The sequence below is a fragment of the Kwoniella bestiolae genome, chromosome 5 (genome assembly GCF_000512585.2).
Source record: "Kwoniella bestiolae CBS 10118 chromosome 5, complete sequence".
Taxonomy (NCBI): domain Eukaryota; kingdom Fungi; phylum Basidiomycota; class Tremellomycetes; order Tremellales; family Cryptococcaceae; genus Kwoniella; species Kwoniella bestiolae.
Window position 1 is genome coordinate 1,866,002 of NC_089245.1, and position 26,073 is coordinate 1,892,074.

The window sequence follows — 26,073 nt, forward strand, 5'->3', positions numbered from 1 at the left end:
TTCGAGGACGAGTAATCTGTTGTTCTGTCATCCATTACCTAGGATAACGTAATACTATTTTGAGACCACGAGGTGACCATGTGGCATTCGCACTGATCTCCGAAATATCAGCGAGTGTAGTATCAAAGTAAAAAGTTGGGAAATGCATCTCACATCTCTCTCTGTCCACATCGAAAACATCAACCGACAGGGCGAGATCAGCTAAGGCCATAAGAGTCATCGAGGAGCACCCCACCAAGACCCCTACTACCGCCTCCCGAATACCACCCTTTCATCCCACAAACCAATCCCCAAAATGCCTCCCCGAACGCTCTTCTCCCTCTCCCTCTCCCTCCCCCGACTCACCTTCCAACCTCTCGCCCTTCACCAGCGCATACGACCCATAATGACCTTCCCCCACCCCACCCTCGAAGACCCCTCCACCGGCTCAACTAAACTAATAATCAAAACCTTCAACCGCAACATCCCATCCCTCCCCCACCTCTACACCATCCTCCGCTCCATCGAGCATAAGCTCAACCTCGAGATATACGACTTCTCCGTTTTGAAAGATGCCGATAGCCTCTCACCGCTCAATACCATTTTCCTGACTAGTCTTAAACCTATTCATCTGGAATCGCCGGTATTGATGGAAATTCCGCTGAGGAGGATATCGGGGGAGAGTAATTTCCTTGGTGGGCCGAGTTTGGGTGATATTCAGGCTGCACTCAATAATTTACCCCAACAATCTGTATCTGAACCACCTTCATCTGACGGGAGGATAACCAACAAGAATAAGAGCAGTACGAAGGGCGAAGGGGAGGAGACCATCCAAATTAAGATTGAGATCCAACGGAACCCGCTCTCTGCCAAATCACAACGTAAACCCCGAAACCCCAATAAACGAGTTAGACATCCCGCAGCAGGTAGGGAAGCGTCCGAAATTGTGAAGCAGCTGAAAGCTTTCAATGGAGGGTTTTACGGTGGGTTTGAAGGTTTAGCGGAGAGGTTCGAACATCTCATTATTGAGCCGAAAGATCAGACTCAAGGGCAGATAAGGAAGGGGCAGGGGCAGGAGGGGGAACAATCTGAAGAAGCTGCGGTGGATGTTCAGCAGGTCAAGGAAGGGCTGAAATCGGAGAAGATATAGATGTATGGTGTGATTCAGCATTGAAAGAGATATATCAGTCTGACGAGATATGGTCCAGGGAAGAAGAAATTGAAGCGAGGGAGGCAATTTCATCTCAGTGAGAGGGAGGAGATACTCGGTGGTAGAGTAAACCCGGTATGATAGCAGGATCATAGACTATTGTCGATAATAGACCACTCTGTTGCTCAAGATGAAACTGATAGATCACCCATCATATATCATGCATTGATCACATTGATTCAGATGTAGTAATCGTACTATTTTATCTATGTTGAAGATTGAAATGAAATTTGTTCATCAACATTCACGTAGAGTAACCTAGATCATGTTTCTAAGCTTGAGATCCTATATAGGAGCCAAGTAGAAGCGGGGATGAACTCAACAAGGTAAATATGCGAATGCTCTTCCTGTCGGCTCAGCTGCTGTCAGCGCTTCCTTCCTCGTCTTGAGGATATACGTTGTACACTGTGCACGCTCGATCATCAATATCACCAACGCAACCAACACTTCATTGCAACCCCATCATATCAACTCGGCAGTAGACGTGAGTGATGTCGCGAGTATAGGTTGGCCGAACAAAGACCCTCTAGAAAGTCCAGGCAAAATAGACCATGCAGCCAAATGCTCTATGATAGATATGATATTGCATCCCACAATCACCATTATTATCCAATCCACTCCCAGCCTATCCGTTGAATGAACAAAAGATATATAAACACACTACTACGCATCTATTTATATATTATTTATTTCATTTATTTAGGGATAGCAGCGATCTCGACACCACCAGTAGCATTGAGGGCCTTCTTGATATCACCGTAGATGAAGAATTGACCAGCAGTAAGAGTACCAATCATGACCAATCTAGCACCCATACCAGTGAAGAGACCGCCAACACCGAGTTGACCGGCCATTTGGACGAGTCGGGAGGTGGTGGATTGACCGGGCGCTCCCTTGGTCTTGTTGATCTTGGAGAGCAAGGTATCGGCAGGTTGAGAGATAACGGCGGCGGCCATACCGGCGATCAAACCGGCAGTAAGGTTAAGACCGGTTTGTTGACCTGGGGAGAGGGAATCCTTGGATCGGCCAGTAGCTTGGAGGATCTTCTCAGAGGCAACTTCGAAGCTGTATGTGTGTATTCCCAAGATCAGTTAAGTCAACGAAAGATGTTCGTCACGAATCATGACGTTCGGATACACAAGAAAAAAGGAAAAATCCACTTACACACCGAACTTAGCCATGGTGTAAGGAACTTGCTTGAAGAGGATGGGACCGAAACCGGCGTAGAAGGCTGAGGGACCTTCCTCTCTGGCGATTCGGAGGAAACCTGAAGCGAGACCAGTAGCGAACGATGGTTGAGAGACTAATCTGATTCGGGTAGCTTCGAGGGGACAAAGGGCGATATCGGCGAAGAATTCAGCGATACCGGAAGCGACCAAGTAGACGGCCATTCGGTTCTCTCTGGCCTTGTCGACACCGAGGGTGTTGATGGCTTGTTTCTTCCAGAACTCGTAACTGTGATGAATGAATAGAATGATCAGCCAAGATTCGATTTTCGCGAGATGGACGGATGTTTCTCCAGCTAAAGCAGGGCTGGAGACATGAAAATCCGTAGCAAGGGAGAAACTTTGAAGATCTCTTGCATCCCAGTCTCATCTACGATAAGAAACTATTCACTCACCCTCCGAATTTGAAGGCACCCTGGATGGCGTAACCGACAGCGGTAGGACCGAAACCGGTAAGAAGGGCACCGGCACCTTCGTTGGCGATGATTTGTCTGAAACCACCAACCATACCCTAATTGATTGAAGGAAGCCAATCAGTCAAGCCTCGTGATGGACAATCATACAATCTAACGAGATGGTGAAATGTGTGACCCACCTTGTTGTAGACCTCGGGTTCAAGTTGGATTCTGGTCTTGACTACATCAACGGGGGTAAGAGCACCGTGGGTGATAGCACAACCGAGAGCACCGGCAAGAGCGAATCTGAGAGTAACCACGAGAAGTATCAGCTGAATGTATCTAGAAATAACAGAATGGCATTTCGTGTTGAGGGAAAGAGACCAACCCACCTGGCGTAGAGATCAGCACCTTGGGGAGCACCAGCAGCGTCCTTAGCGGTGATCTTGACGGCCTCCTTGGCATCTTGGAACTTGTTATCGGCCTTACCAGCTAACTCGTTGGCCTTGGCTTGAGCATCTTGACCAAAGGATTTGGCTTGAGCGACGGCGTTGTCAACCTTGTCACCTACGGAGGGGACGAAGAAGGTGTTGGTGGTTGAGAAGAAAGGGTTGGGTCTGTAAGGGGACATGTTGGTCTCGGTGGGATATACAAGGTATACAATCTATCAAAGAGAAGAGTGGTGCAGGTGGATGCTTATGAAGCTTTTGGTTTTGGTAAACTTGTGGAGATAGAAGAAGACAAAAGGAAGTCAGTCCAGCCACGAAGAGTACTCAATGAGGAGTAGATGTGAAAGACGTATATTTGCTCAGGGTTTTCGGTATGGCTATCAAACCAAAACCCACAAAAAAATACAAATAGCATGACGATGACGGATTTAAACGCGGATGTATCCTCAACCTCACTTTCGGAGTATCGGCGTTATAACCGTCAGACCTATTGACCTTATAACATCCATCCACGTAAGATTCCCGAAGCAAACCACGTGCAAAGATAAAGATACAAGATAAAACAGCCCAGTGTAAATGTCCGAGTGGTGGAGTACGTCCTGCCCGACGGTCATAGGCCAACTTGCTATCTTGAGATCAGTCTGCAGCAGAATGACCCATGGACATTGACCGTGTGAACGGTATATTAACCTGATGATCTTGGAAGGTCATCTTCAAGATCTCCTCCCCCCCTCACAGAATATCTGCCGATCTGCATCCCTTCTGCTCCTATATCAAACAGCACACACTGAGATAATCACCCACAATGCCATTCACATCCTCCATCCTCATCACAGGCGGTACCTCGGGCTTGGGCTATGCGACCGCTCTATCACTCGCAAAATCCCAGCCAGACACTCAAATCATAATCGCATCTCGATCCCCTTCTAACGCAGAGGAATCTATCAATTCTACCGTAGACAACAACAACGTCATCTACCTCCCACTCGACTTGACCACCCATAATGGCGTTCGAAAATTCGTCCAATCCTACGAGGACAAGTCCTTCCCACCCCTCAGAGCGCTCGTCCTGAACGCAGCTATCCAACATGTCGACAAGATCCATCTCTCCCCCGATGGATTGGAAGAGATGTTCGCGGTCAATCACGTCAACCACACACTCCTATTCTTCCTACTCAAGAAACACTTGACAGACGATGCTAGGATAGTAGTAGTCTCAAGTTCCACGCATGATCCAGCACTTAAGAGGGTCCCACCTCCGAACTACAGTACCGCCGAGAAGGCCGCTCATCCAGAGGAGGGTAAGCAGTTCGACACCCAAAATGAGGGATTTAGACGATACGCCCTATCCAAGCTATGTAACGTCCTCTTCGCCTATGGATTACACAGACGAGCCCAGGAGCAAGGGAAGGGATGGATAGTAATTGCCATGGAACCTGGCGTGATGGCTACGAATCTATATAGATGGTCAGGGTGGTTTAGCTGGGTACTGAGTTTCAGATTCATGAAGTGGTTTATCAAGGATATATTCACGACTGATTATGTGGCGATAACTCTGGCGAGTATGGCTGTAGGAGAAGAATTCGGGAAGAGGGAGAAGAGTGGGAAATATTTTACGGTCATTGATGCGAAGGAGATACCATCCAGTGAAGATAGTCACAAGCAGGAGCTACAGGATGATCTGTGGGACTGGACGATTAAGGAGACTGCGAAAGATGATGATGAGGTACGAGAGTTTGGGAGGTTGTAGATATAGGTCAATATTTTGGATATATTGTACTCTAGCTTGTATCATGCATTACGAAAATATGGATCATCGGAAACACAACTTAATCTTATGCTTTGTATGCGCCGCTAGAGGAACCTGACAAGGTGAGGTGCATATCGGGGATCACCGCCGCAAAGCTGGCAGCTGGGGCTCCATGTCAACCACTGCGATAAGTTAGATAGACAGCTTTCCACCTGCAACTGCAACCTGCATCTGCAATCCATGTTTCCCTTTCTTTCTTCTCTATTCCCACTCCATGAACCAGATTACATACCAGATACACGTACATCATTGAAACAGACCGATGATCAGATGGGGCGATAGTGGGAACACATCAACAGAGCAATATGAGCTAGTCCCATCCGAACAACCTCCTCTCGAGCGGGACGAGCGTGCGGACGGAGAGTACGATGATGACAGTGTCGATGCGGGTGAGTGTCCCATCAATCAATCTCACATGACGGGCAGATCTGTAAAGCTGATGATCTACCGTGAACACGTAGAACAAGGGACGGACATTCGATTCGCCAATGACCTTCCTGGACCGAGAGCTACTGCTTCTCAACTCAAGAGCCTTCGTCATGTACCGGGAGAAGTACCTTGGACAGCTTATACCATTGCCCTTGTTGAACTGGGTGAGCTGGCCTGATAGTTGTTCGTGAGATCACAGCTGAAATGTCATATCACAGCTGAGAGGGCATCATACTACGGTGTGGGCGGATTGTTCCCGTAAGTCCACTGGTCCCTTCTTGATGATCAAAACATCACCTTTTCCCTGTGTGCTTTGGACCACGATGTTTCATCACTTTCATGCAGACATCTGAGCTGAGATCTCGATTCCGTAGAAATTTCATCCAACGTCCACTCCCACCCGGAGGTCCCGGAACAGGTGCCCCTCCTCCCATCTCCCAAATCACCCCAGGAGCACTGGGCATGGGTTTACAGATTTCCACCGCTCTAAGCGTCATCTTCTCTTTGTTAGCTTACACTACTCCTCTGGTGAGCTATCATATCCCAAGCCGACTTGTGTGACATCAATGACATTATCATACAGCTCGGTGGTATACTAGCGGATATGAGATGGGGTAAATTCAAGACTATAGCTGTTGGAACGGGCATTGCTGGTGTTGCTCATGTGCTGTCCGTATATGGTGAGCCGATTATTGCTTTCTTTAAGGTGCATGACGATAGCTGATAAACTCGTTAGCCGCCTTACCATCTCTACTGCAGAACGGCGGGGCGTTCATACCATTTTTACTCGGGCTACTACTTCTCGGTGGATCAGCTGGTACGTTCTCTCTTTCACAATTTCTCGTCTACCTCTCAAGCACCCTTTTTAGGTTTATACGGTTCACCGTCAGTTCAAGATAACCTTAACTTTTGGACAAGTCGCTGATGTCAATTTTATCAGGTCTGATCAAGGCCAACATAGCACCGATAATGGCTGAGCAGTACATTCCCTCTTCCGATTATGTAGAGACTCTACCAAATGGAGAAAAGGTGATTGTGATTAGAGAATGTGAGTTAAGAGATCAATGAAAAAGCACAATGCACTGGGCTGACGGTGTGGCAAGCTGACGCAGCTACCATCCAAAAGATCATGTCTGCGTATTATGGATCAATCAATGTCGGCGCTTTCGTAGCTATCTCTTCGACTTTTGCTGAGAAAGTGAGTATTAGCAGTAGTCAGTTGTGCGAGAGCTTGTATACGACTTGATCAGCTGATATATCTCGTATAGTATGTCGGGTTCTGGCTGGCATTTTTGATACCTGGTGTGAGTCGTACTTCCCGAACTTGAAATCTGCAGAACACTCCATGCCCGGGCGTAAACTGATCGATACTTCTTGAATTTACAGCTGATATTCCTAATCATGCCATTTATTCTCCGACTCATCCACGCACACCTCGTCCCCTCCCCTGAGCCATCCTCATCGGCCCTGATAGATACGTATCATCAAGCACGTACTTATCTCTCATCCCGTCATAACACACCGAAACTCGAAGAAGAGGACCTGGAAACGATCGAACATACTTCCGATGATTTTGCCAAAATTTTACAGGCTTGCAAATTCTTTTCGTTCTTCATCATCTACAATATAGCGGATGGGGGATTGAACGCTTTGTTGATAAGTTTGGCGGGTTCAATGACTACCAATGTGAGCTGTTTCTCGCTTGTCCGCTTCTTATCGCGATATCATAGCTCACAGACGTTGCTGCGCAGGGGGTACCGAATGATTTCCTTGGACATGCGTGAGTGAACCTTGATCGCAAAGCAAAGTCCAACAAAGACTGATGTAGTCAGAGAAGGAATCCGCTGGTTATAGTGATATCCGTAAGTCAGCTTTCAAGCCAATGACGATGCGATATGATGTTATAAAGCTGATCATCAGTAACAGATCCCGATACTCAACCGATATGTCTACCCTTATTTCGCTTCGAAGAGAATAACATTCGGACCTGTCAAAAGGGTGGTAGTGGGGTTCCTCCTAGCTGCGGCTGGTATGGCCTGGGCAGCGATCGTCCAACATGTCGTGAGCTATCGATTTCGCTGCGGAGATCTAGGAATAAATAGCTGACGGCCTGCAAATTCGGTTCGCAGGTATACCAAACCTCGCCTTGTGGACATCAAGCTACAACGTGCGAAGAAGGCAGTGGAGTATCGCCTTTGGTAGGTATATCCATGCACTGTCAGGCTGATTGAGCTGATGACGATACATCCCGCAGAGCGCATGGTTGATATTACCCTCATTCCTCCTGTCAGGGCTCAGCGAATCATTCGCTGTAAGTGCTACCATTACCTGATCGCCTCGAAGCTCTGCTCTGAGAAGCAAAGGGAGCCGCTCAGCTGATATTGATGAGTTAATAGGTGGTAAGCGCAATGGAGATAGGATACATGTTATCTCCTCGTACGTCCCGCTCACCTCCCTCAGCTGCGTGGTTCAAGTCTATCTCCTGCCGTATCCAGCTGATATTGGACACATGGTTGCACAGCTTCGATGCGATCAATCATCAATTCCCTGTTCCTCTTCACTCAGGCATTATCAGCTGCGTCAATATTGGTATTTCTACCTATCATGCGGGATCCATACTTGGTCTGGCCATTCGTGATTACCGTGAGCTACCAATTTCACACCTCACACCCAGTCCACAAGTATGACACAGCTAATGACTCTGGATCGAATCAATCATGGTAGACAATAATAACGTTAATTGCCACTTGGATAGTATGGAGGTTATTCTCACATTTGGACCATAGCTCATAGATAACGACATAGTACATCAGACAAAGTCTCATGTATAAAGGGTATATCTAGAAAGTACATCGTTTCTATCTATACATATACATTAACATCTATTCTACTTCAACCTACATCCTACATCGCATAACAAGTCCGCCATTTATATTACCTATCGTCCATACTGTACATGCGGATGATCTCTCCCATGATCCACGTGATGATGATTACTCGCCGGTAACGGTACAGGGAACTGGGCACTTTCATTCCCATACCCAATCCCATTGTTTAATGTATAACCACTCGCACTGGTCTTTTCCCTCCTCAACTCCCCACTCTGCAACCCAGTGGATCTAGCCTCAGGGAACTGAGCAGTAGGATACAAGTTCTGGCGCTGAGGATTGAGTGAGTCCGTCGAAGAAGATTCGGCTGGCGGTCTGTAGGCATAGGATATATCTTGTTCGATCTCCACTTTGGGGCCGAGGGATTGACTTGATTGGTTCTGATAGGACATAGGGTGAGAGGAGGGGTCTACTTGGTATATTGACATGTTGTTTTGGGATTGATAGCTGCACATCGGAGTATTAGCGAAACTACACAGTGATATTGTGGTAATAAAAGGTAGAAGACAAGACGTGTCACGAGGACAGGATGTATGAACCAAAGAAGTATTCCGCAGTTGTGTGATGGCTTTTGTTTTTTGAATGCTAGCGAGACAAGCGTAAAAGGAGTGATCGTACTCACCTAATATCATATGGATTCTGATAACTCTGATGCCCCTGTCCATGCCCATGTCTATGATTCAAGATCGGACTTCTAGCCTCCACATCATCATCCTCCTCGACATTTACAGTCGGTCTATCCAGATTTCCATTTCCAATACCATTTCCATCGGGAGGGGCATCCCATTCTTTGTTCAATGGATTTAACGACACCCCTCGAGAGGCAGCTTCCATCCTGCAAATCAATGGTCAGATTAGACGACTCGCTTCGTGCCCTTGGACCAGGCTGCAAACTCACCTTCTCTTCCTCCAGACGTGGATTCTGGCTTGATTCATCTTTTTGTATATGTAATATCCTGCCCAGATTGTTACGACTAGACCGGGTATCGGGTTTGTCAGCGTCGTGGTCCTTCCGCAGGCTGGGGATACGATTTGAATATATGTGCATACACTATGTGTAGCGGTAGAGGCATGAAGAAAAAGAGGAGAGGAGAAAAAAGAGAGTACAACTTACTGACACCGAAAATCAAAACACCATTTGATATCCACTTCTCCTTCGAACTGGTGTCATCGTCATTCGCAAAGATCACACCGAGGTATACTACGATGAGCTATTATTGAGAAAGCAATGGATCAGCCTTATTTCCTCATGTAAGCTATATCCAATTACTCCTTGTTAGACAGAAAGCATGTTAATATGGGGTAAAGGGGATTATCTCACTTGTTTTGGTAAAGTCAAGATAGTCGCAATGGTGAATACCCAAAATCCAACACCACAAGTAGCAAAAACGGCAGCTACCAAAACGGGCCTATATCAATATTCCGCCAACCTCATTTAACCTGACCAGTAGCCTGATCAATCGGAAGTAAACTCACTTGAGAAATGGCTGCGAGGTGTGAACAACAACATTATTAGTCGTCAGTCGATCACATCAAACTTTTTCGTCACTTTCGGAAGCGATATACCACTCACCCTGGTATAGCACTAAATCTGATAACAAAGATCATCCAGAATCCCCCTTCCCTAACTACATGAGCCATAGTAGCATAATTGAAATTGTTCTTCTCGTATTTGGCAGCTGTGGATCGCAAACAGTATTTGAAGGCATAGAAATTTCCGATCTCGCCTAGCAGTGTTCCTGCTGCTGTTATACCGAATCTGACGTAGAGCATGGAGCAGATCAGCCTTGTGTTTCCTGAACAATTTCAGACGAGGGCGAGGAGAGGGGTGTAAGTATCGGTTTGTAGGCTCACCCGACCCATAAACCCCATACTACTCCTACTAAGATTGCTAAGATCTGACCATTAGAGTACATGAGCATTCACTCGATATACGTTAAATACCGTTGAGATTGAACAGATGCGGGACTCACCTCTTGACCAAATAAGGGAGGAAAAGAAAGCACGAAGAAGATGGCTAATCGTAAAAAGGGCTGGTCGTCAGCTGTTGATTCCTACCGAAGAATCAAATATATAGCAGCTAACCTATTGGTATCGTCCATCCAGCTGGTAAGCTGATATAACCGAACGATCAGCTGGAATCCTGCTACTATACACCAGAGGGACAGCTGAACCCACTCTTTCATCCAGTTCGCAAACGGTGTCATCCAGTCTACAATCTATCCATTCGATTTAGTGGGTCACTTAGACGAGCTGATAAATGCTTATGATGTCGGCACACGGGAGGTACTCACCTGATCATGATACACTGACATGAGGATAACCAGAACAGCACCGATCGCCAGGAGGATGTACCAATCTGTGGTAGTGATTCGAAAGATTAGCATTTCCGATCTGACATGATATCCAGCTGAACCAGCTGATCTGACATGATATCCAGCTGAACCAGCTGTTCTGACCGGGCAAGTCGCAGCATTCCCATCCCATAGTCCTCAACGTTGTCATCTCAACATACACATGGCTATAACATTCCTCCTCTTCTGACAGTCCATTTATCCTTCTCCAACACTCTAGTACTTCCTCTCCCGTCATATAATACTTCCACTTACCCCGACAGCCCTCCCCTGATAAGACCCAGACAAAGAAAATCAATCACTCACACCACCACTCCTTCCTGATCCAGAACCTCCACCCCGTCAACTTCTTCCAATCAAACATCCCCTTCTTCAGAAACTCCCTCTCAGCATCCTCGTCCTCCTTCGTCCATCCGTCAGGATACTCCTTCCCATTTCCCGCCGCCTCTGAGGGAGGCAGGGCAGGATGCGTAGATGATTCGGATGCGGATCGTTGCAATCTCGTTGTGGGACGGTGGTAAGATGGGTCGGGGGATGAGGAGGTAGAGGGTATATAGGGGTTATCGGATACTGATAGGTGATGGTTTTGCCTTTCGTCACGACGGCGCTGATAGTCTAGTTGGTGGGGTGGTGAGCGATAAGATGGTGGGTAGGGGTGAGAGGTCTCTGGATGAGTTGATGGATTGGGTGGGTCCATCTTTATATGTGAGTGAAAGCGAAGCTGTGACACCCAGGGTCTGATCTAGTTCTTCTAAGCTTTTCTTGATCTATCACGTTGATATTCAGTAATCGAAAATAGGCAGAGTCGAGTGAGCCAGCTAGATAGGTGAGATGGATTGTTGTTGTAGAAGCCGGCTCCACTCGTATCGTCGTCAAGGTGTGTACCGTACACTGTATATCTCGCTGAGCTGTTAAAGGATCTTCCACCCAATCGAATTCTCCTTTCACCGTTGTCACTGTTAAAAAGGGAGGTCGGTGCGTTGGTGTGATGTGTCGCGTTTACTGACGATGATATTGCTGATCTCCAGTATTGGGTGGCAATCTATGATCTATGCCATGATGGTATGTATGTATCTCCTATACTTTCTGCAATGTCCAAAGAGAGGTGCTATGCAACATGTTATCGATTGCTGTGTATCTTGTGTGTCATGCAGTGAGTTGAGAGTTGAATTTAAGCATACTCATACTGCCAAGCACCCGTACTCTGTGTGTTTCAGGTTGAATACCACATCGTTGTACGCGTCTGCTACTCGAGTAAGCCTAAAACGCGGGGTAAAAGTAAAGTCACGTGCAGCGAAAGAAACGGTAGAGAGGTATGGGTACACAGAATTTCTCGTTATATGCATGTCTGTAGATATGAGCTTTATGCAACGTACCCGTCGTATAGGTATTATGTATATACAGTCCTTTACCATAATGGGAGGTGCGCAGAATATGATGAACGATATATTAATATACAATAAGGATCGACCTCTGTTCCTCCATGTCTACCATTGATATATAAATTTACATCATTTCACTTCATCTGTCCTCGTAGATTCAACTCTCGATCCTCTTCTACTATCAAAAAGCGTCACCTTCTATACTTCCCATCGCTTCTCGGCAAGAATGGACTGGTAACTTATTCATCAATGCTCCGAAGTAAGAGCCTGAAGTTCTCTCAAAACTTCATCAATACTAGGTCGTCCAGCAGGATCATTATCCAAGCATCTAGCCATGATCTCCCCAAATACACTACCACATTCCAAAGAGGCATGTGGTCTAGGCATGTTCTTAAGTTCGATCGACCACAGAAGCGTACCCAAACCGTAGATATCCGCTCGTCGATCGTACTCGCCACCTTGACAAACTTCAGGTGCTCTTGCGCATCCAGTCGTCCACCTTGATTCCAAATCGCACAGGATAGCTTGATCACCTTGTACAAGGACATTGTTGGATGTGAGATCCTTGTGTAACATGTCTCGAAGGTGTAATTCCGAGATGGCGCGGGCGATGTCGATAGCCCAATGGATTTTGGTCCGATCAGAGGTTTTGATGGTTTTATTGTCCATCCAGTCGGTAAGACTTCTACCGAACTTGTTCGTCACGATTTGATCATCCCTGGTCCTACCCACAACCTGAACCAGGACTGCCACGCCTCTGACTTTGAACAGATTCTCAACCTCTTGAATGGTTCTTGGTTGTTTAGCATGATGGATATCATCATCAACGTCGACAAGGGGAAGAGATTTGAAGATATCGGATCCGATCGTAGATTGTACTTCTTTATCCCTTTCGGCCTCGACAAGCCCATCATCCTTCGGCATCAAATCACCATCTTCATCAATTTCACAGCCTTGTTGACTAATCGCAAGCTCTTCTGCAGTCATCTTCTCTACTCTATCCCCGACAATCCTGACTCCAGAAAAGGGTACGATGGGAGGATCCGCTTTGCGTTTGATGACTCGATCGGAGAATGTATCGGGGATTCGGACGATTTCGCAGAATGTACCATTGTGAAGGAAGACAGCACCTGCGTCATTGTAGAGCGTGTTGAGAAGCTGATCGATGGACTGCGTAGTTTCATGGGTAATGACTAGTTGAGCGTCCGGTTGATGGTGGGTGGCGTGCCCGGAGGGAATTGAGGTAGCATTGGCATGTGACATGATGGTAACAGTGGTTCTTGCTTCTTGTTCTGCCTGAACGGGAGGAGCTGTAGCTGTATCGACTGGCCGAAGACTAAGTTTACCTATGAATTCTGTTTGAATGAGGTGAGAGCAACTTTTCAACCCGCAAAAGGTAAAGGACAAAAGAAGAACTGCTTACTTCGATGATATCATCACCAATGTAGACCTTTCGTCACAGTCCTGATGTAGAAAGATATTCTGTCGTGTAATGGTAGGGTTGAATTTTGATGAAGTGGGAACTATTTGAGGTTTGTATAAGGATTGTGTGAGGATTGTATAAGGATTGTATAAGGATTGTATAAGGATTGTATAAGGATTGTATAAGGATTGTATAAGGATTGTATAAGGATTGTATGAGGGGAGGTTCGAAAAGCAGAAGGTCCAACGTAAACTGTAGAACGGCTGCTTATCTTGAGAAGATCACAAGCTGGTATGTGTGTATGTGCACAAATGTGCGGGATCAAGCACCGTGAGTCATCGAAATTGGGCGGACAATGCTCACATAGGAACACTTCCATTGCACATAGAGGCTTGAGAGCAGGGTGTCGCATGTGGCAGTTGAGGTTGATTGAGCAGTCAAACCCTCTCAGCAGAGAGACTGAAGATACACCATACATTATAAATATGCATGATATCCAGACAGCAAAGAATGACTGACGTTGGAGAGCTAGTTCAGAGAAGATAAGGGATTCGCGTTCGTTTGTATAACATCATGAAACGTACAAAGCACAAAGGATGTTTTGTAATCCAAAAGATGAACCACGTGAACCAAGGCTGTGAAGTGTAATACCAATGAGATTACAATCCATTGGGGTGAGTGTGCTTCACGTGGTTGAACGTAGTGCCTCGGATGGTCTTGGAAGGCACACAGATGCTCCCACAACCTCTGGTAAGAGGGGCGCCATCTTTGCTATACCAGGCGGTCTCGGGAGCATCGGCGTACTCATCGGTCTTCGGAACGTTGAGATGGAGTCGTTTGTCGGGATGAGTAGTTTCCATCCATTGTTGAGTTTCGTCGTCGCCCACTCTAGAGTAAAGTCCGAGATAGGTGGAGTCAGGGATGAGCGCTTGGAAATCTCTGAGCAATTTCTCGGGGATAGGAGCTTGTCTTGTGGTAGAGTATTCGTAGGGTCTTCCGTATCTATCCCATCTCTTCTCAAAGAATTCAGTGTTGGCATCTTTGGCAAAAGGTTTCATAACGGGACCATCTTCGACCATGAGTTCATTGGGGAAGATGGGAAAGTGGCGGTGAACGAGAGAAAGACCGAATTTGTCTTCGTAGGGAACAAGGAGATCAGTGACCTTGGCAAGGACGTCATCAAAGTTGACGGTAAGAAGGGATTTGATAGCCTCTTCGAGGTCAGGGAGGGTCAAGTAGAACGCGGCGGGGTCGTTGACTGAGATCAATAACAGATACGCTCATCAGCGAACTTCATCATGACAGCTCAAGTATCTGCAAAAACGTCTAAAGGCTCACCAATGTTGGTCTTTTGCATGTCAATCGTCTTTGCCTTATCGAGGCTCGCGACATCCCCTTGATCTCTGAAACGTAAGAAGTATCTGTCAGCCTAGCCCTTCTGAAATCTCGCTGAAGTATGTCGAACAGGAAACCAAGCTACAAGATGAGAAATGGCAACTTACTGAGGGTTGACCTTGGTGTCGATGATTGCTGACATCCTGAGTGACATTTGCTTGCTTGATTGGTAAAGGTAGTAGGCTATGGGACTGATGTTGAGCGAAGTGGATTGTTGGGAGTAGTTATTCGAACTGTATTGGGAAGTGAATTGGATGGCGAAGAAGTCAGATCGATCGTTGTCCAAAAGGTGGAATATATATACCTTTCAAGCTATCTAAACCTGGTGAGAAACCTGTAACTCCAGAGACTGAATCTCGCTCACGAAGCATAGTGGTCACATATGGTGCTGATCATCGCCGTATGACCTTGAGAAGTATACATCATGTTTGCCAATTTTGTTTTCACTCTGATGGCACCACACGACTGTCAAGAAGTCAACTAGCTTCCCACCCTCAGAATCTCAGAATTGTACACAAGTGTTGTCGTATTGTTTATAGATTGTGGAGCACAAGGCATGTAAGTTATCCCGCTTCGTTTTGCGTTGTTGATCGGTCAGAAGCCCCGGCCGAACACTCTGCGCCTTCAACTCGATATTTTGATCTGTCGCCGCCTAATTCAGTAATCTTCTTTACAAGCCTTCCGTTGAAGATTTCTCGGCAAAGTTAACAGATAACAAAAAAAGATTAGAAGCAAATTTCAGATCGATTTCAGATTTGTTTGTGTGATGTACCTTAAAACCACACAACGCCTATTCGAATTAAAACGACCCCAAGTGACGTGTAATCGAGAGCACATTCGAGCAACCGTAGGAGGACATTCAGAGGATGGTCGTATTTGCGGTGAGTTGGAAGAGTCCATTCTCGAGAGCACATTCGAGCAACCGTAGGAGGACATTCAGAGGATGGTCGTATTTGCGGTGAGTTGGAAGAGTCCATTCTGTATTTGTGTGAAGGAGGTGTCATTGTAGCTGTAATGTAGCATACGACGTCCTTTTCACGATGGTCGACCGACATCGGTGTAGGCTGTGCGAGTCTCACAGCCCCAACGCATGTGGACCATAATGAGGTACACTGACGTCACATCAAGGCGTGTTGGGAAGCATGAAAGGTCGTTTTGATGCCCGTTGTGAATTATATGATCAATCAAACTAAAACTTTTGCGCCCAATGTTCAAAATTATATTCGTCCTCGAGGCCCAATTCATCATCCACACTGTGAATTGTGTGTTCTTCTCGTTGACCGCATGGTGCCACTTTCGAGGACACACACACAAAACCCCATTGATACTCAAGAACTTCGAGAAGCTTCATCGGTGAGAAATGCTGCCTGTATCTGCTGACTCGGAGCTACATTGAGCTTGATATGATTGTTCCTCCGGGTTGGTATGCGATCTCATGGGAAAATTCGATTGTCTGCTTCGCATTTCTGAGGGTCGACCACAAGTGTGCTTCTTAAATGCGCCCTCTCTTGCGCATCCTCGCTTCGACATGGAAACCCCTGGTCATCAAAGTCATTGTAAAGATGATTGCCGACTTATCTCGCCAAATACACTCGGCAAAAGTGGTCTTTCATCGTCTCTCATGTAGCGAAAGAAACGTTAGGCAAGGACGGACACCTGTCAAGAAGGTATAAAAGGTAGTATTCCAGGAGTCTTACGGCCTATCTTTCCCAGTCCATTCTCTCAACCCTACACCGAGCCAAATTATACACACACATTTGTCTTTGCTATTGTTTTGTCTCTGTTCAGCAAACCCACCTATAATTCACATTATTTACCAAATATGTCGATCCTCGGTTCTGACAAAAACACTGATTCGTGAGTGGCACTTCACTGATTTCTCCCTTCGGCTGTGATGTCTACCTCGATGGTAATTCCATGGCACTGGCGGATAGCTGCTTACTTAATGCCTACGCACAGAGTCTTAGAAGCAGCACACGGTGCTGGTCATAAAGTACAGCTTGATAGCGCCGAAGTTTTGACCAAAGGTGAGGACTATCTGCCGTATTCTGTAGACTATGCAGGCGAGCTGACTTGGTACATGTCATGATCAAAGGTGACACCAGAGCTGCCGAGCTCTACAACTCCCTTCCTAGTCTCGAAGCAGCTCTCAACAGTCTCAAGAGAGTAAACTTTGATGAATTCCTCGCCGACGTGTCCGACCTTCTTGCCCCATACGGTGACGGATTTGGACTTTCACTCATTCATCGACACTTTGACCTTCTTACCGATGAAATGATGGTCGAGAACGGCGACACAATGAAGCCTGTGTTCGCGTCTGCTCAAGACTACGTCAAGGTCTGTGAGAAGCGATGGGACCGAGAAGGTAGAGCGTATGAATACTCAATCGAAGAGCAAAACCCAGTTCCTTCCAAATTGCTCGAAGATTTCAGAAGAGTTGTTCCCGCCGATGCCTCTTTAGGTCTTTACTCTAGAAGAGGGGACGACGAATCTGTTCAATGGGTCGAATTTACCAATGATGACCAGAGATGTCATTGGCTTGTACCAAGAACCGAAGAGATTGAAGGTGCCCCTCAAACTGCTTGGTATTCCAAGGACGGTAGACCCCTCACCAGGGGATGCGGTTCAACGTGTGTGTCAAACGGTAAGAAAGGTGGAGTTATTAAGAAAAACCGTCGTTGCTAGCCCCAAGAAATAAGACCCTTTTGGTGAAGATCTTCGTACCCTTATTGTAGGTCGCTTATTATATGAGTTCCCAGTGTGCATGTAACGTCATTCGTCCTCTCCCTTGTGTTGGCCATCCCCTTACTGTATTTACCGTAGCTATATGGTGGAGAATCGCAAATTTTCAGTCTTTGTTGTGCATGCATCAATGATTTGGGCATCTTGAAGCTTGTGAAACGGGTAGACGCCTGGTATGCTAGCTGGTTCAAGGCTTTTATGCATGCATGTCTGCGATGGGCAGGGAGCAATACCCGATTGGAGATCCCTAGTCAAACTACTGGCTGAGAGGTGTGTGGACGCCGTTCAAACACACTCAACGGCGATATATGTAAATCGACCTGAGACATAAGATGTTATACCATGGATCCCCCTTCCTATCATATAAAATTTCCTTGGTGCACGTATGAGACATATTACAGCCATCAGAGAAATCGCGTTTATCCACGATAGAGCCGCTGCACAGAAAGGGGGTCGGGTGTCCAGAAGGGCCATCTTGTTTAGAGCTGTTAGGACGTACACTGCGTTCTTCTCTAGAAATTAGCGTTGGTATCTCATATCGACGTACAAACCGATCTCATAGTTAAGCTGATTCAGGTGTACCAGCTAATATCATCTGTTCGATCTTGAACACAAGGTGCAACAATGCGACTGAACTAAATCACGATCCGAGAGCGGGGAAAACTCTTGCATACCTTTGCTATATACTGTATAGAACGCCTACGTTACCCACAGTCACCCCATCACGCATCTCCATGACGATCCTGTCCAATCCAACGACTGTCCGAAAGATAGCCATCTCATTTATTATCATTCTCATACCACTGTCATGTCCGCAGTAATGAGAGTATCTAACCCTGGGAACAGAGAAGCAGTTTGAGGAAGTTCTTTGAGTTCAGCGATAACTTCATCGATAGTAGGTCGCTCTTGCGGCTCGACCGAAAGACATTTCGACATCAGGCCAGCGAAGACGCCAGTGCATTTCAAGTTTCGATGAGCTCTTGGCATATTTCTATTTTCGATCGTCCATAGCAAAGTACCAAAGGCGTAAATATCCATCGTCTCGTTGAACTCGGTACAGACCTCTTGAACGAGCTCGGGTGGGATGGTGTGACTAGTATGTGGACCGGACTCCAAGTCGCAGAGAATAGCATGTTCCTCATCATACAAGACGTTATTGCTGGTGAGATCTCGATGGAAGATGTTTCGCATGTGTAAGGTTTGAAGACCCAAGACGATATCGACGATCCATTGGTATTTCCATTCCTCGGGGAAAGAGGCTTTTCCGCCTTCTGGCAAGAAATTCATTAAGAGACTAGTGAGATCCTTGCCGAATTTGAGGGTGATGAGTCGATCGTTGTCGCTTCTTCCAATGAGTTGAACCAAGTAAGGATAGCCCTGAACTGAAACGAGGTTTCGGATCTCTTGGATGGATCTTGGCAACTTGGCATGATGGATGATCTCGTCGAAATGAACGAGAGGAAGGGATTTGAAGACATCGGAGGCGAGAGCAAGTTGAACATCCTTCAAACCCTCACCATCAGTCCACCTTCCATCGGCATCCTGACCCCATCCTATATCTCTTTTGAAGTACTTCTTTCTGTTCTCTACTTGTTCCAGAGTCATTGGTTCAACTTTATCGCCAATGATGAGCACCCCAGGAGAAGTAGTCTTTGGTAAGATACCGAAGTCGTCTTCGTTCATCAATCGATCGGAGAGAGTTCCAGGCACTCTTCGAACTTCGTAGTAGGTACCTTTGTAGTCCATGAATCCACCAGGGATGATACCTGTCCATGCATCGCAGAGTTCTGAGGGGAGAGTGTCTTCGTGATTTTCAAGGTCATCGCTCTTTCGAGTACTACAAGAGCGACATCCCGTTCAGCGATACGATCAGGCTACGGGACGTTGCGAGGAGACTGATCACTCACCTGGAGTCAGTCTCGTGTTCCATCCTGATTCCTGAAGCTCGTTCTTCCGCCTGCACGATTGAGGGCTTGGGAGAGTCCTTGATTGGAGCTCGAAGGTTAGAGATGTCGTGAGATCTGCGTAGGCGATGGTCAGTTTCGTCAGGCTTCGTTGACATATGGTAGAAGATTGAAACTCACTTGTCCATATTTTCGCTCGTTCTGATCCAGAGCAGTCTTTAAGATGACCGACAGAAGACGATCTTGTATCTTGGGAAGAGGGGTGTTTGAAGAGTTTACGAAGAATGCGTTGAGTTGAGGAAATGAGGTAAAAGTGAAATTGAAGGAGTGGCGAGGGAAATGAAAGGGAAGGAAGAGGTAGAACGATCAGAATCCCATCGTACATGCTAGTAGAGGGGAAAAAAAAGAATCAACACCATGTGATAATTTGATCAATCCCGCTATGACCTCTCTGAAATACAGATCTAGTGTCAAGGTCCGACCGTGTAAACACACACGTACGAACCGCACGAATTGATCCGAGCGTTGCCTGTTGCCTAGAATTGAGATTGATTGTAACAACCTCACATACACACTAGTGTCTCCTGTGTGAACCATGCGGTGCCACTCGGCCCTCTGTGATGGATAATGATGCCAGTGTGTGTTATCTGTCGGCGTGATTCGTACATACTCACTGTATGTGGATCTTTCTCTCTCTAGACCTCACATCAATGCATACTCTCCACTCAACCCTCCAAACCCTTCTCAAAATTCATCAACCCCCACAGCGCCACCCTCGTATCCTTCCCTCCACTTACCAACCACCTCTCCCTTGCTGATACACTATCGTTCTCATCCTCATCCCCTCCACTATCGCTATCATCCTCTATATCGATTGTAGATTGATCTTCCAACTCTCTACCATTTTGAGACGATTGGTCGGAAGGATTTGGAAAGCAGAGAGTATGTACTGTCTCACGATGCGATGAGAGCGTTCCGAGTGGTTTGAATGTTTCTGCGGAGAAGAGGCGGATCCTGCCATCTCAAACGATTAGCTTTACCCACTCAATTGTTTGTCACTTAATCTCAACTCACTTCCCATCCCATCCTCCTACTGCTACTACTTTCCCACTGGGATTGACAGCTACAGAGGAATTACCGATCGATTTCGTCCCGTGATCTTTCATTATACTTTGATCGTCTGTAGCAACCTTGTCTTGTATCACCTGCATAACGACGTACAATCAGCTTTCAATCATTCCCTTCTCCAATATACATCACATCGGACATCGGCTTGAAATGGACACAAGCAAGATCTTGAGTAAGATCGAAATACTCACCCTGCCAAAATCATATCTCACCAATCTATGATCCGCCGAAACGCTCCACCCATACCGTGAGTACCTGTCCACATCCATTCCCATTACAGCTTCGTTATGCCCCTTTCCTCTCCAAAACATCTTCCACGGGTTGTTTTCAGGCGAACTTGACATTCTAGCGTCGTACACGCTGTCTATAGATTTCAGGGATGAGAGGTAAAGTTCGACTCGACCATCCTCGTAGCCTATTGCCAGACTGATCTGTGAGGTTGAAGGGATTTGTCGAAGGTGGATTGACATTATTAGACCTGGTCGGTGTCAAGGCGAATCATCAGCTACTCAGACGATCAAGAGTGTGAGATTTAGCTGAACAGATAGTCACCTACCTGAGCGAGTTTGTTCAGGTATTACTGAGTCTTTCGTGAGGGATGTAGTCTTGGGTATATAGTTGATGGAAGCGTGTATACGTCTCATAGATGGAAGGTGGTATATATCAACCTGACATCGAATCTATCAGCTTTTCTTGCCAAACATATGTAAAAAGAGCCTTATGCGAAAAGCTGACTCACCAGTTCGGAGTCAAGCAAGCTGGGTACAGCGATCAATGCCTCCTGCTCTTTTCCCTTTCCCTTCCCTTGACCATTCATTTCTTCCCTCCCATTCTCATCCTGCATGGGGAGTAAAGGCAACAACGAGAATCTACAGAAATTGAGCGTATTCGTCGGCAGACTCTTGATCACTTCCAATCCCTTCTTCGGGGTGTTACCGATTCCAGAAGATATATAAGGTCTTTTCAGAGATTCATAGAAATGTATGATATTATCCCGTCCGTGACTGTCCACATGGAACCTACCATTAGCCATTCCCACTTTCCTCGTTGATATGAAGAAATGTCAGAAGGGAAGAGCTATACGTACCTTATCAAACCTCCCTGCCATTCTTCCAGCCCCAGTATCCCACCCTCATGGGCTTTCCAATATGCTACTACTCTCCTTACTTTTAGATCTAGTACGCTTATATACCCATCTTGGTCTCCGGAGTATAAGAGGGTGTTGGACGGGTTGAAGTGGACTGAGGAGATTGGTGAGTGGTGTGTTCGGAGGAGATGGAATGGGGGTGGTGGGGAGGGCATTGGTCGGTTCATGGTGATTTGTTAACTTTGGTGACTGAGCGAGTAGCTTGTGTCTACAATTCCGATTCCGAGATGAGTGGTGTAGATATTGGATCAGTGGACTGAACAAAGCAGGAAGAGGAATGGAATCTTAAGATCTTGATGTTGTTGAGGTTGAATTCGATTGATCCGTCGGAAAGAGCAAATGTTTCAACGGAGATGAGGTGATACTCCGTTTCAAGCTGAGTTAGTAACTAGTCGAGTACGATCACCGCATTGCGAGAAGGGAGGAAGAGATCTGGATCATTTGAGTTTTGATTCCGGCAAACGTCACTTACCAACCAATCCTCTCTCTCTCTCTTTTTCTGGATAAATCAAAGTAGGATTTGCCTCATCGATCTCCAGTACATCTCCGAGGCTCACCCCCAGCATCACCACTCTCCCAAGATGTCCTCAGCTTCCCCAACAACCAAGCTACTCCTCAACGGAGAATATTTCCCTCAACAACCCAAACAGAACCGGAACTACTCGACATTCTCAGATATCCACTCCATCAGTAATGGTCACCCTCCTTCTAACTCTGAGGAAGGGTACTTTGACGAGACATCAGGCGAATCAACTCACAGAACGAGCATTTCTAAACCGTTCCCTCATAGGCGGGGGAAGGGAATGACGATGGAGGAAGTACATGCTGGGGGTATCATTTCAGAGGAGGAGAGGTCGGTATTGGAATTTGAGGGGATACCTCTGGATGAGAAGGAGATTAAGAAGTTGCCTAGGAAGGTGTGTATATCATTCTTTCTCGTGTCTCATACTCCTATGCTAGCTTATTGTGAATTCCTCCTTTCCTGTCAAAGAGAACAAGACGATGGTGCTAATATAGACCATGGTAGCTACGACCATACTACGAGCACCTCTCCCTCCTCTACACGCACTATCAAGAAGTAGACTCCCTCCTATCCGGTTCACTCCCTCACGACATAGCCATCTCCTTCTCACCCCAGCGGAGCTACCTGCAGAGAATAGGTGATCTGGAGGAAGAGGTGTCAACCCCGCCGGGGCAGATGCCTAGGAGGGGAAGTGCATGGAAGATTAAGAAAAGTAGGATGATCGATCAGGCTCCCGATGAACATGATGAACATGAGGGGTCGGGGTTGTTGGGTTTGGGAGGTGGTGGGGGGTCGAGTAAGGAAGAGAGGAGGGAGAATTTGGCGAAGCTGGCTCTGAATGGTGAGGTTTCTCGCACTCGTTGATCTGGATTCTTTCGCTGTTCAGCAAGAAATTCTTAGAGAAGCTTTTGGTGACTTAGAGCAGAATGTTGACTCGTGTTGTTTTCTTAACGCAGTGAACACGGTTGTGAACGTCTTACTTGTCGCTGCGAAGGTTATAGCCGTCTTGTACTCTTCCTCGATATCCTTAACTGCGTCTTTGGTAGATTCAGCGTTGGATCTGTTGAGTACATTGATCATACTGGGAACGAGCTGGGCTATAGGAGTTCAAACGGATAGACACAAGGTGAGCAAAGTATTTCCCTCACATTATGTCTATCTTTTACAACTGGTAGCTGATTATCTGGACGCAATAGTATCCTGCTGGTAAAAGACGGTTTGAACCGCTAGGAGTGGTGAGTCGCTCTGTTCACACTTACAACTCAAGAGCAGTCTTACAGTATCAAGCGCGATGATCGTAAGGAGGTCATTGCTGATGTATTCATCCTTCATACACCAGCTCATCTTCTCAGTAGCGATGATTGCATCCTTTGTCCAAGTGTTCATCGAATCTTTTCAAAGAGCTATGAAACCCTCTGAAGAAGCTCCTGTAGACTTAAGCTGGCTGGGAATAGGGTGAGCTTGCATATATGCTATACAGCCTGAGATGTGGCTAAGCTAATTTGGTATTATGGTCGAATAGAGTAATGTTAGCTACTATAGGAATTAAGTCCATCTTGTCAGTTGTCGTTGACCTTTTCGAATGACAACCCTGGCTGATCTTAGGCTGCTCTGTGTTATAGGTGGATATGGTGTTCTCGTATACCTTCGTCCGGTGTTCAAGCGCTAGCTCAAGATGCAGAGAATGACGTGTTCTTCAATATCATGTCTTTGGCTTTTCCCGTATGTCCCGCCTCTGTTCTCATATCTCCCCAAGTCAAAGAGGAAGCGCTAATTGTATTACTTGGGGCTACACAGTGGATAGGGACATTCTTTCATTGGAGATTGCTCGATCCGATAGGAGGTATGGTCTTGTCAACGTATATTATCGTAGAATGGATCAAAACGTTATTGCAGAATTTTGCGAATCGTAAGTGATATTGAATCTAGCTGAATCATACTTCGTTGACATGAATATCAGCTGATGACTATATGATGCAATTCAGTATCTGGTAAATCAGCATCGAGAGATCAGATTACCAGGGTATTGTATCTTGTATCACGATTCAATCCTGTTCTGGAGATTGCAGATGTAGAATGTTATCATATTGGGTAAGCTAGTCTGTCAATTTCGATCTTCAGGATTTGCGTCAGCTTACAATGAGAACGTTGAACATGGTAGAGACGACCTGATCGTTGAGATTGATGTGATACTGCCCAGATCAAGTTCCTTACATTTTGCTCATGACGTTGGCGAGACTATACAGTGAGCTGGCATGGTCCTGACTTTACAAGGCTGATTAAGCTAATGTATTTGCTATTGCCATTGCGTAGATGTGTGTTAGAAAGGTAAGCTGACAGTTCAGACTCAAAGGAAACAGCTGACCGATGACTCGGCATGTACCATATAGTCTGGATGGAGTGATTAGAGCATATGTGCATTGCGATTACTCTTCGCAAAACCCGTGAGTCCAATCATAGGTCATGCAGCTTATGACATTGCCGGTTGCATTGTGCTGCATTGTGCAAATATGGAACTCGATGCTGACCATATGTTAACTGTTCCTTTGCATAGTCTACAACACACGTCCCGTCCCGCACCACTCCCGGCATCCCAACTTCGCGCATCATCCAACTCATCTTCAAGCTCTGGAACACCCACACCTAGACCTACCAATCATATTCTCAGTGCCATCCAGGAAGGAGCGGTAAGAGGTGGAGGAGCGAATGTGATGGTTCGAGGTGGTCAGGGTGGGGTACCGGTTGAATCGCCTGGTGAGATCGAGGTGTAAGGTGTGAAGTATGATGCGGAACTGAAACACAAATCTCAGACATTGCATGAACATTATCGTACGATTGGTTAGTTGCACATTAAGTGTTTGTCATGTCGATCCATACCGCATGATTAGTTGTTTGGTAGGTTGGATGAGGAATAGAAGGGATAGAAGGGATTAAACGCCACACAAATCCGTTGTAAGCTGGTCATCGGAAATATTCTCATGCGTATACATGGGTTGGGTCGTGGTCATGCATCATCAACATCGTCATCATCGGGCAACGACTATTTAGGATCAGTACACTGTACATTGGAAAAGTCGTTGTAACCTCGTGTCTCTCAGTGATGGGTTCAGGGTAATAGCAATGGTAGATACGCGGTGGTCAATGCGTGAGTGAGTGCTTTGATCTGTGATGGTGACAATGACATCGACGATGGAATAGGTAGTGAAGGTGACTTTTGTATCACTTTACAACCAAGTAGTATCAACGGAGCTAACGATGACAAAAATATGCCAGAAGATACTCGAGTTGACCATGATGAACGTTACAACCCCTCGAGGCTATGTCGACGAACTCCATTCCGATGACGCCGAACGGTATGTTGGTAGCCATAAGCCGACTGTTGTGTGGAATAGACACTTTACATCCCTAATCTTTTCATATAAACAAACCAAGATCAACCACCGCACGCGAAATAGCAGCGTGACTGATTTTCTTTTGTTATACACTAACATACCCCCTTGCGTTGTATGGGTGGTTGAACGATATTCTACTTCTACAATCGACGTGATGTTTATCATTCAACGTTTTACACCATCTCTCACTATTCCTTACGCTTGGATCGATGGGGATGTAAACAAGTCAATGCCATGCATATATTACACTACACTCATCACTGACCTCTTTGTATACTCACTAAACATCTCCTTCTT

At 46.2% G+C, this 26,073-nt stretch overlaps 11 protein-coding genes across 11 annotated transcripts; 5 read left to right on the forward strand and 6 right to left on the reverse strand.

Moving 5' to 3' along the window:
- Positions 1-295: 295 nt before the first annotated feature.
- On the forward strand, positions 296-1,129 carry I302_107083 (uncharacterized protein; the record flags this gene model as incomplete). The annotated part of the gene is made up of 1 exon (XM_019192266.1): positions 296-1,129. The coding sequence occupies one exon, from the start codon at positions 296-298 to the stop codon at positions 1,127-1,129; it is 834 nt and encodes a 277-aa protein (XP_019045263.1).
- Positions 1,130-1,884: 755 nt separating this feature from the next.
- Positions 1,885-3,441, reverse strand: I302_107084 (uncharacterized protein; the record flags this gene model as incomplete). The annotated part of the gene is made up of 5 exons (XM_019192265.1): positions 1,885-2,254; positions 2,354-2,644; positions 2,811-2,926; positions 3,011-3,116; positions 3,203-3,441. 5 exons carry the CDS (start codon positions 3,439-3,441, stop codon positions 1,885-1,887), a joined length of 1,122 nt encoding a protein of 373 aa, XP_019045262.1.
- Positions 3,442-4,064: 623 nt separating this feature from the next.
- Positions 4,065-5,009, forward strand: I302_107085 (uncharacterized protein; the record flags this gene model as incomplete). The annotated part of the gene is made up of 1 exon (XM_019192264.1): positions 4,065-5,009. The coding sequence occupies one exon, from the start codon at positions 4,065-4,067 to the stop codon at positions 5,007-5,009; it is 945 nt and encodes a 314-aa protein (XP_019045261.1).
- Positions 5,010-5,331: 322 nt separating this feature from the next.
- Positions 5,332-8,291, forward strand: I302_107086 (uncharacterized protein; the record flags this gene model as incomplete). The annotated part of the gene is made up of 18 exons (XM_065870400.1): positions 5,332-5,458; positions 5,531-5,662; positions 5,717-5,756; positions 5,873-6,026; positions 6,082-6,178; positions 6,235-6,315; positions 6,439-6,546; positions 6,611-6,696; positions 6,767-6,802; positions 6,885-7,184; positions 7,250-7,278; positions 7,336-7,360; positions 7,425-7,559; positions 7,628-7,696; positions 7,753-7,809; positions 7,895-7,934; positions 8,020-8,141; positions 8,223-8,291. The coding sequence occupies 18 exons, from the start codon at positions 5,332-5,334 to the stop codon at positions 8,289-8,291; spliced, it is 1,707 nt and encodes a 568-aa protein (XP_065726472.1).
- A 145-nt stretch (positions 8,292-8,436) lies between these two features.
- Positions 8,437-11,437, reverse strand: I302_107087 (uncharacterized protein; the record flags this gene model as incomplete). Its single annotated transcript, XM_019192262.1, has 12 exons — positions 8,437-8,833; positions 9,009-9,221; positions 9,285-9,360; positions 9,501-9,597; positions 9,708-9,795; positions 9,960-10,145; positions 10,241-10,284; positions 10,360-10,403; positions 10,472-10,500; positions 10,565-10,605; positions 10,681-10,745; positions 11,047-11,437. The coding sequence occupies 12 exons, from the start codon at positions 11,435-11,437 to the stop codon at positions 8,437-8,439; spliced, it is 1,671 nt and encodes a 556-aa protein (XP_019045259.1).
- A 931-nt stretch (positions 11,438-12,368) lies between these two features.
- On the reverse strand, positions 12,369-13,385 carry I302_107088 (uncharacterized protein; the record flags this gene model as incomplete). The annotated part of the gene is made up of 1 exon (XM_019192261.1): positions 12,369-13,385. One exon carries the CDS (start codon positions 13,383-13,385, stop codon positions 12,369-12,371), a length of 1,017 nt encoding a protein of 338 aa, XP_019045258.1.
- An 819-nt stretch (positions 13,386-14,204) lies between these two features.
- Positions 14,205-15,082, reverse strand: I302_107089 (uncharacterized protein; the record flags this gene model as incomplete). Its single annotated transcript, XM_019192260.1, has 3 exons — positions 14,205-14,803; positions 14,884-14,948; positions 15,048-15,082. The coding sequence occupies 3 exons, from the start codon at positions 15,080-15,082 to the stop codon at positions 14,205-14,207; spliced, it is 699 nt and encodes a 232-aa protein (XP_019045257.1).
- Positions 15,083-16,762: 1,680 nt separating this feature from the next.
- Positions 16,763-17,625, forward strand: I302_107090 (uncharacterized protein; the record flags this gene model as incomplete). Its single annotated transcript, XM_019192259.1, has 3 exons — positions 16,763-16,797; positions 16,900-16,967; positions 17,036-17,625. The coding sequence occupies 3 exons, from the start codon at positions 16,763-16,765 to the stop codon at positions 17,623-17,625; spliced, it is 693 nt and encodes a 230-aa protein (XP_019045256.1).
- An 852-nt stretch (positions 17,626-18,477) lies between these two features.
- On the reverse strand, positions 18,478-19,428 carry I302_107091 (uncharacterized protein; the record flags this gene model as incomplete). The annotated part of the gene is made up of 1 exon (XM_019192258.1): positions 18,478-19,428. One exon carries the CDS (start codon positions 19,426-19,428, stop codon positions 18,478-18,480), a length of 951 nt encoding a protein of 316 aa, XP_019045255.1.
- An 883-nt stretch (positions 19,429-20,311) lies between these two features.
- On the reverse strand, positions 20,312-22,028 carry I302_107092 (uncharacterized protein; the record flags this gene model as incomplete). Its single annotated transcript, XM_019192257.1, has 6 exons — positions 20,312-20,600; positions 20,661-20,791; positions 20,906-21,192; positions 21,271-21,382; positions 21,454-21,718; positions 21,802-22,028. 6 exons carry the CDS (start codon positions 22,026-22,028, stop codon positions 20,312-20,314), a joined length of 1,311 nt encoding a protein of 436 aa, XP_019045254.1.
- Positions 22,029-22,442: 414 nt separating this feature from the next.
- On the forward strand, positions 22,443-25,155 carry I302_107093 (uncharacterized protein; the record flags this gene model as incomplete). The annotated part of the gene is made up of 13 exons (XM_019192256.1): positions 22,443-22,778; positions 22,889-23,225; positions 23,341-23,510; positions 23,581-23,619; positions 23,724-23,839; positions 23,907-23,942; positions 24,007-24,106; positions 24,182-24,293; positions 24,370-24,475; positions 24,546-24,629; positions 24,698-24,712; positions 24,775-24,828; positions 24,939-25,155. 13 exons carry the CDS (start codon positions 22,443-22,445, stop codon positions 25,153-25,155), a joined length of 1,722 nt encoding a protein of 573 aa, XP_019045253.1.
- Positions 25,156-26,073: the final 918 nt, after the last annotated feature.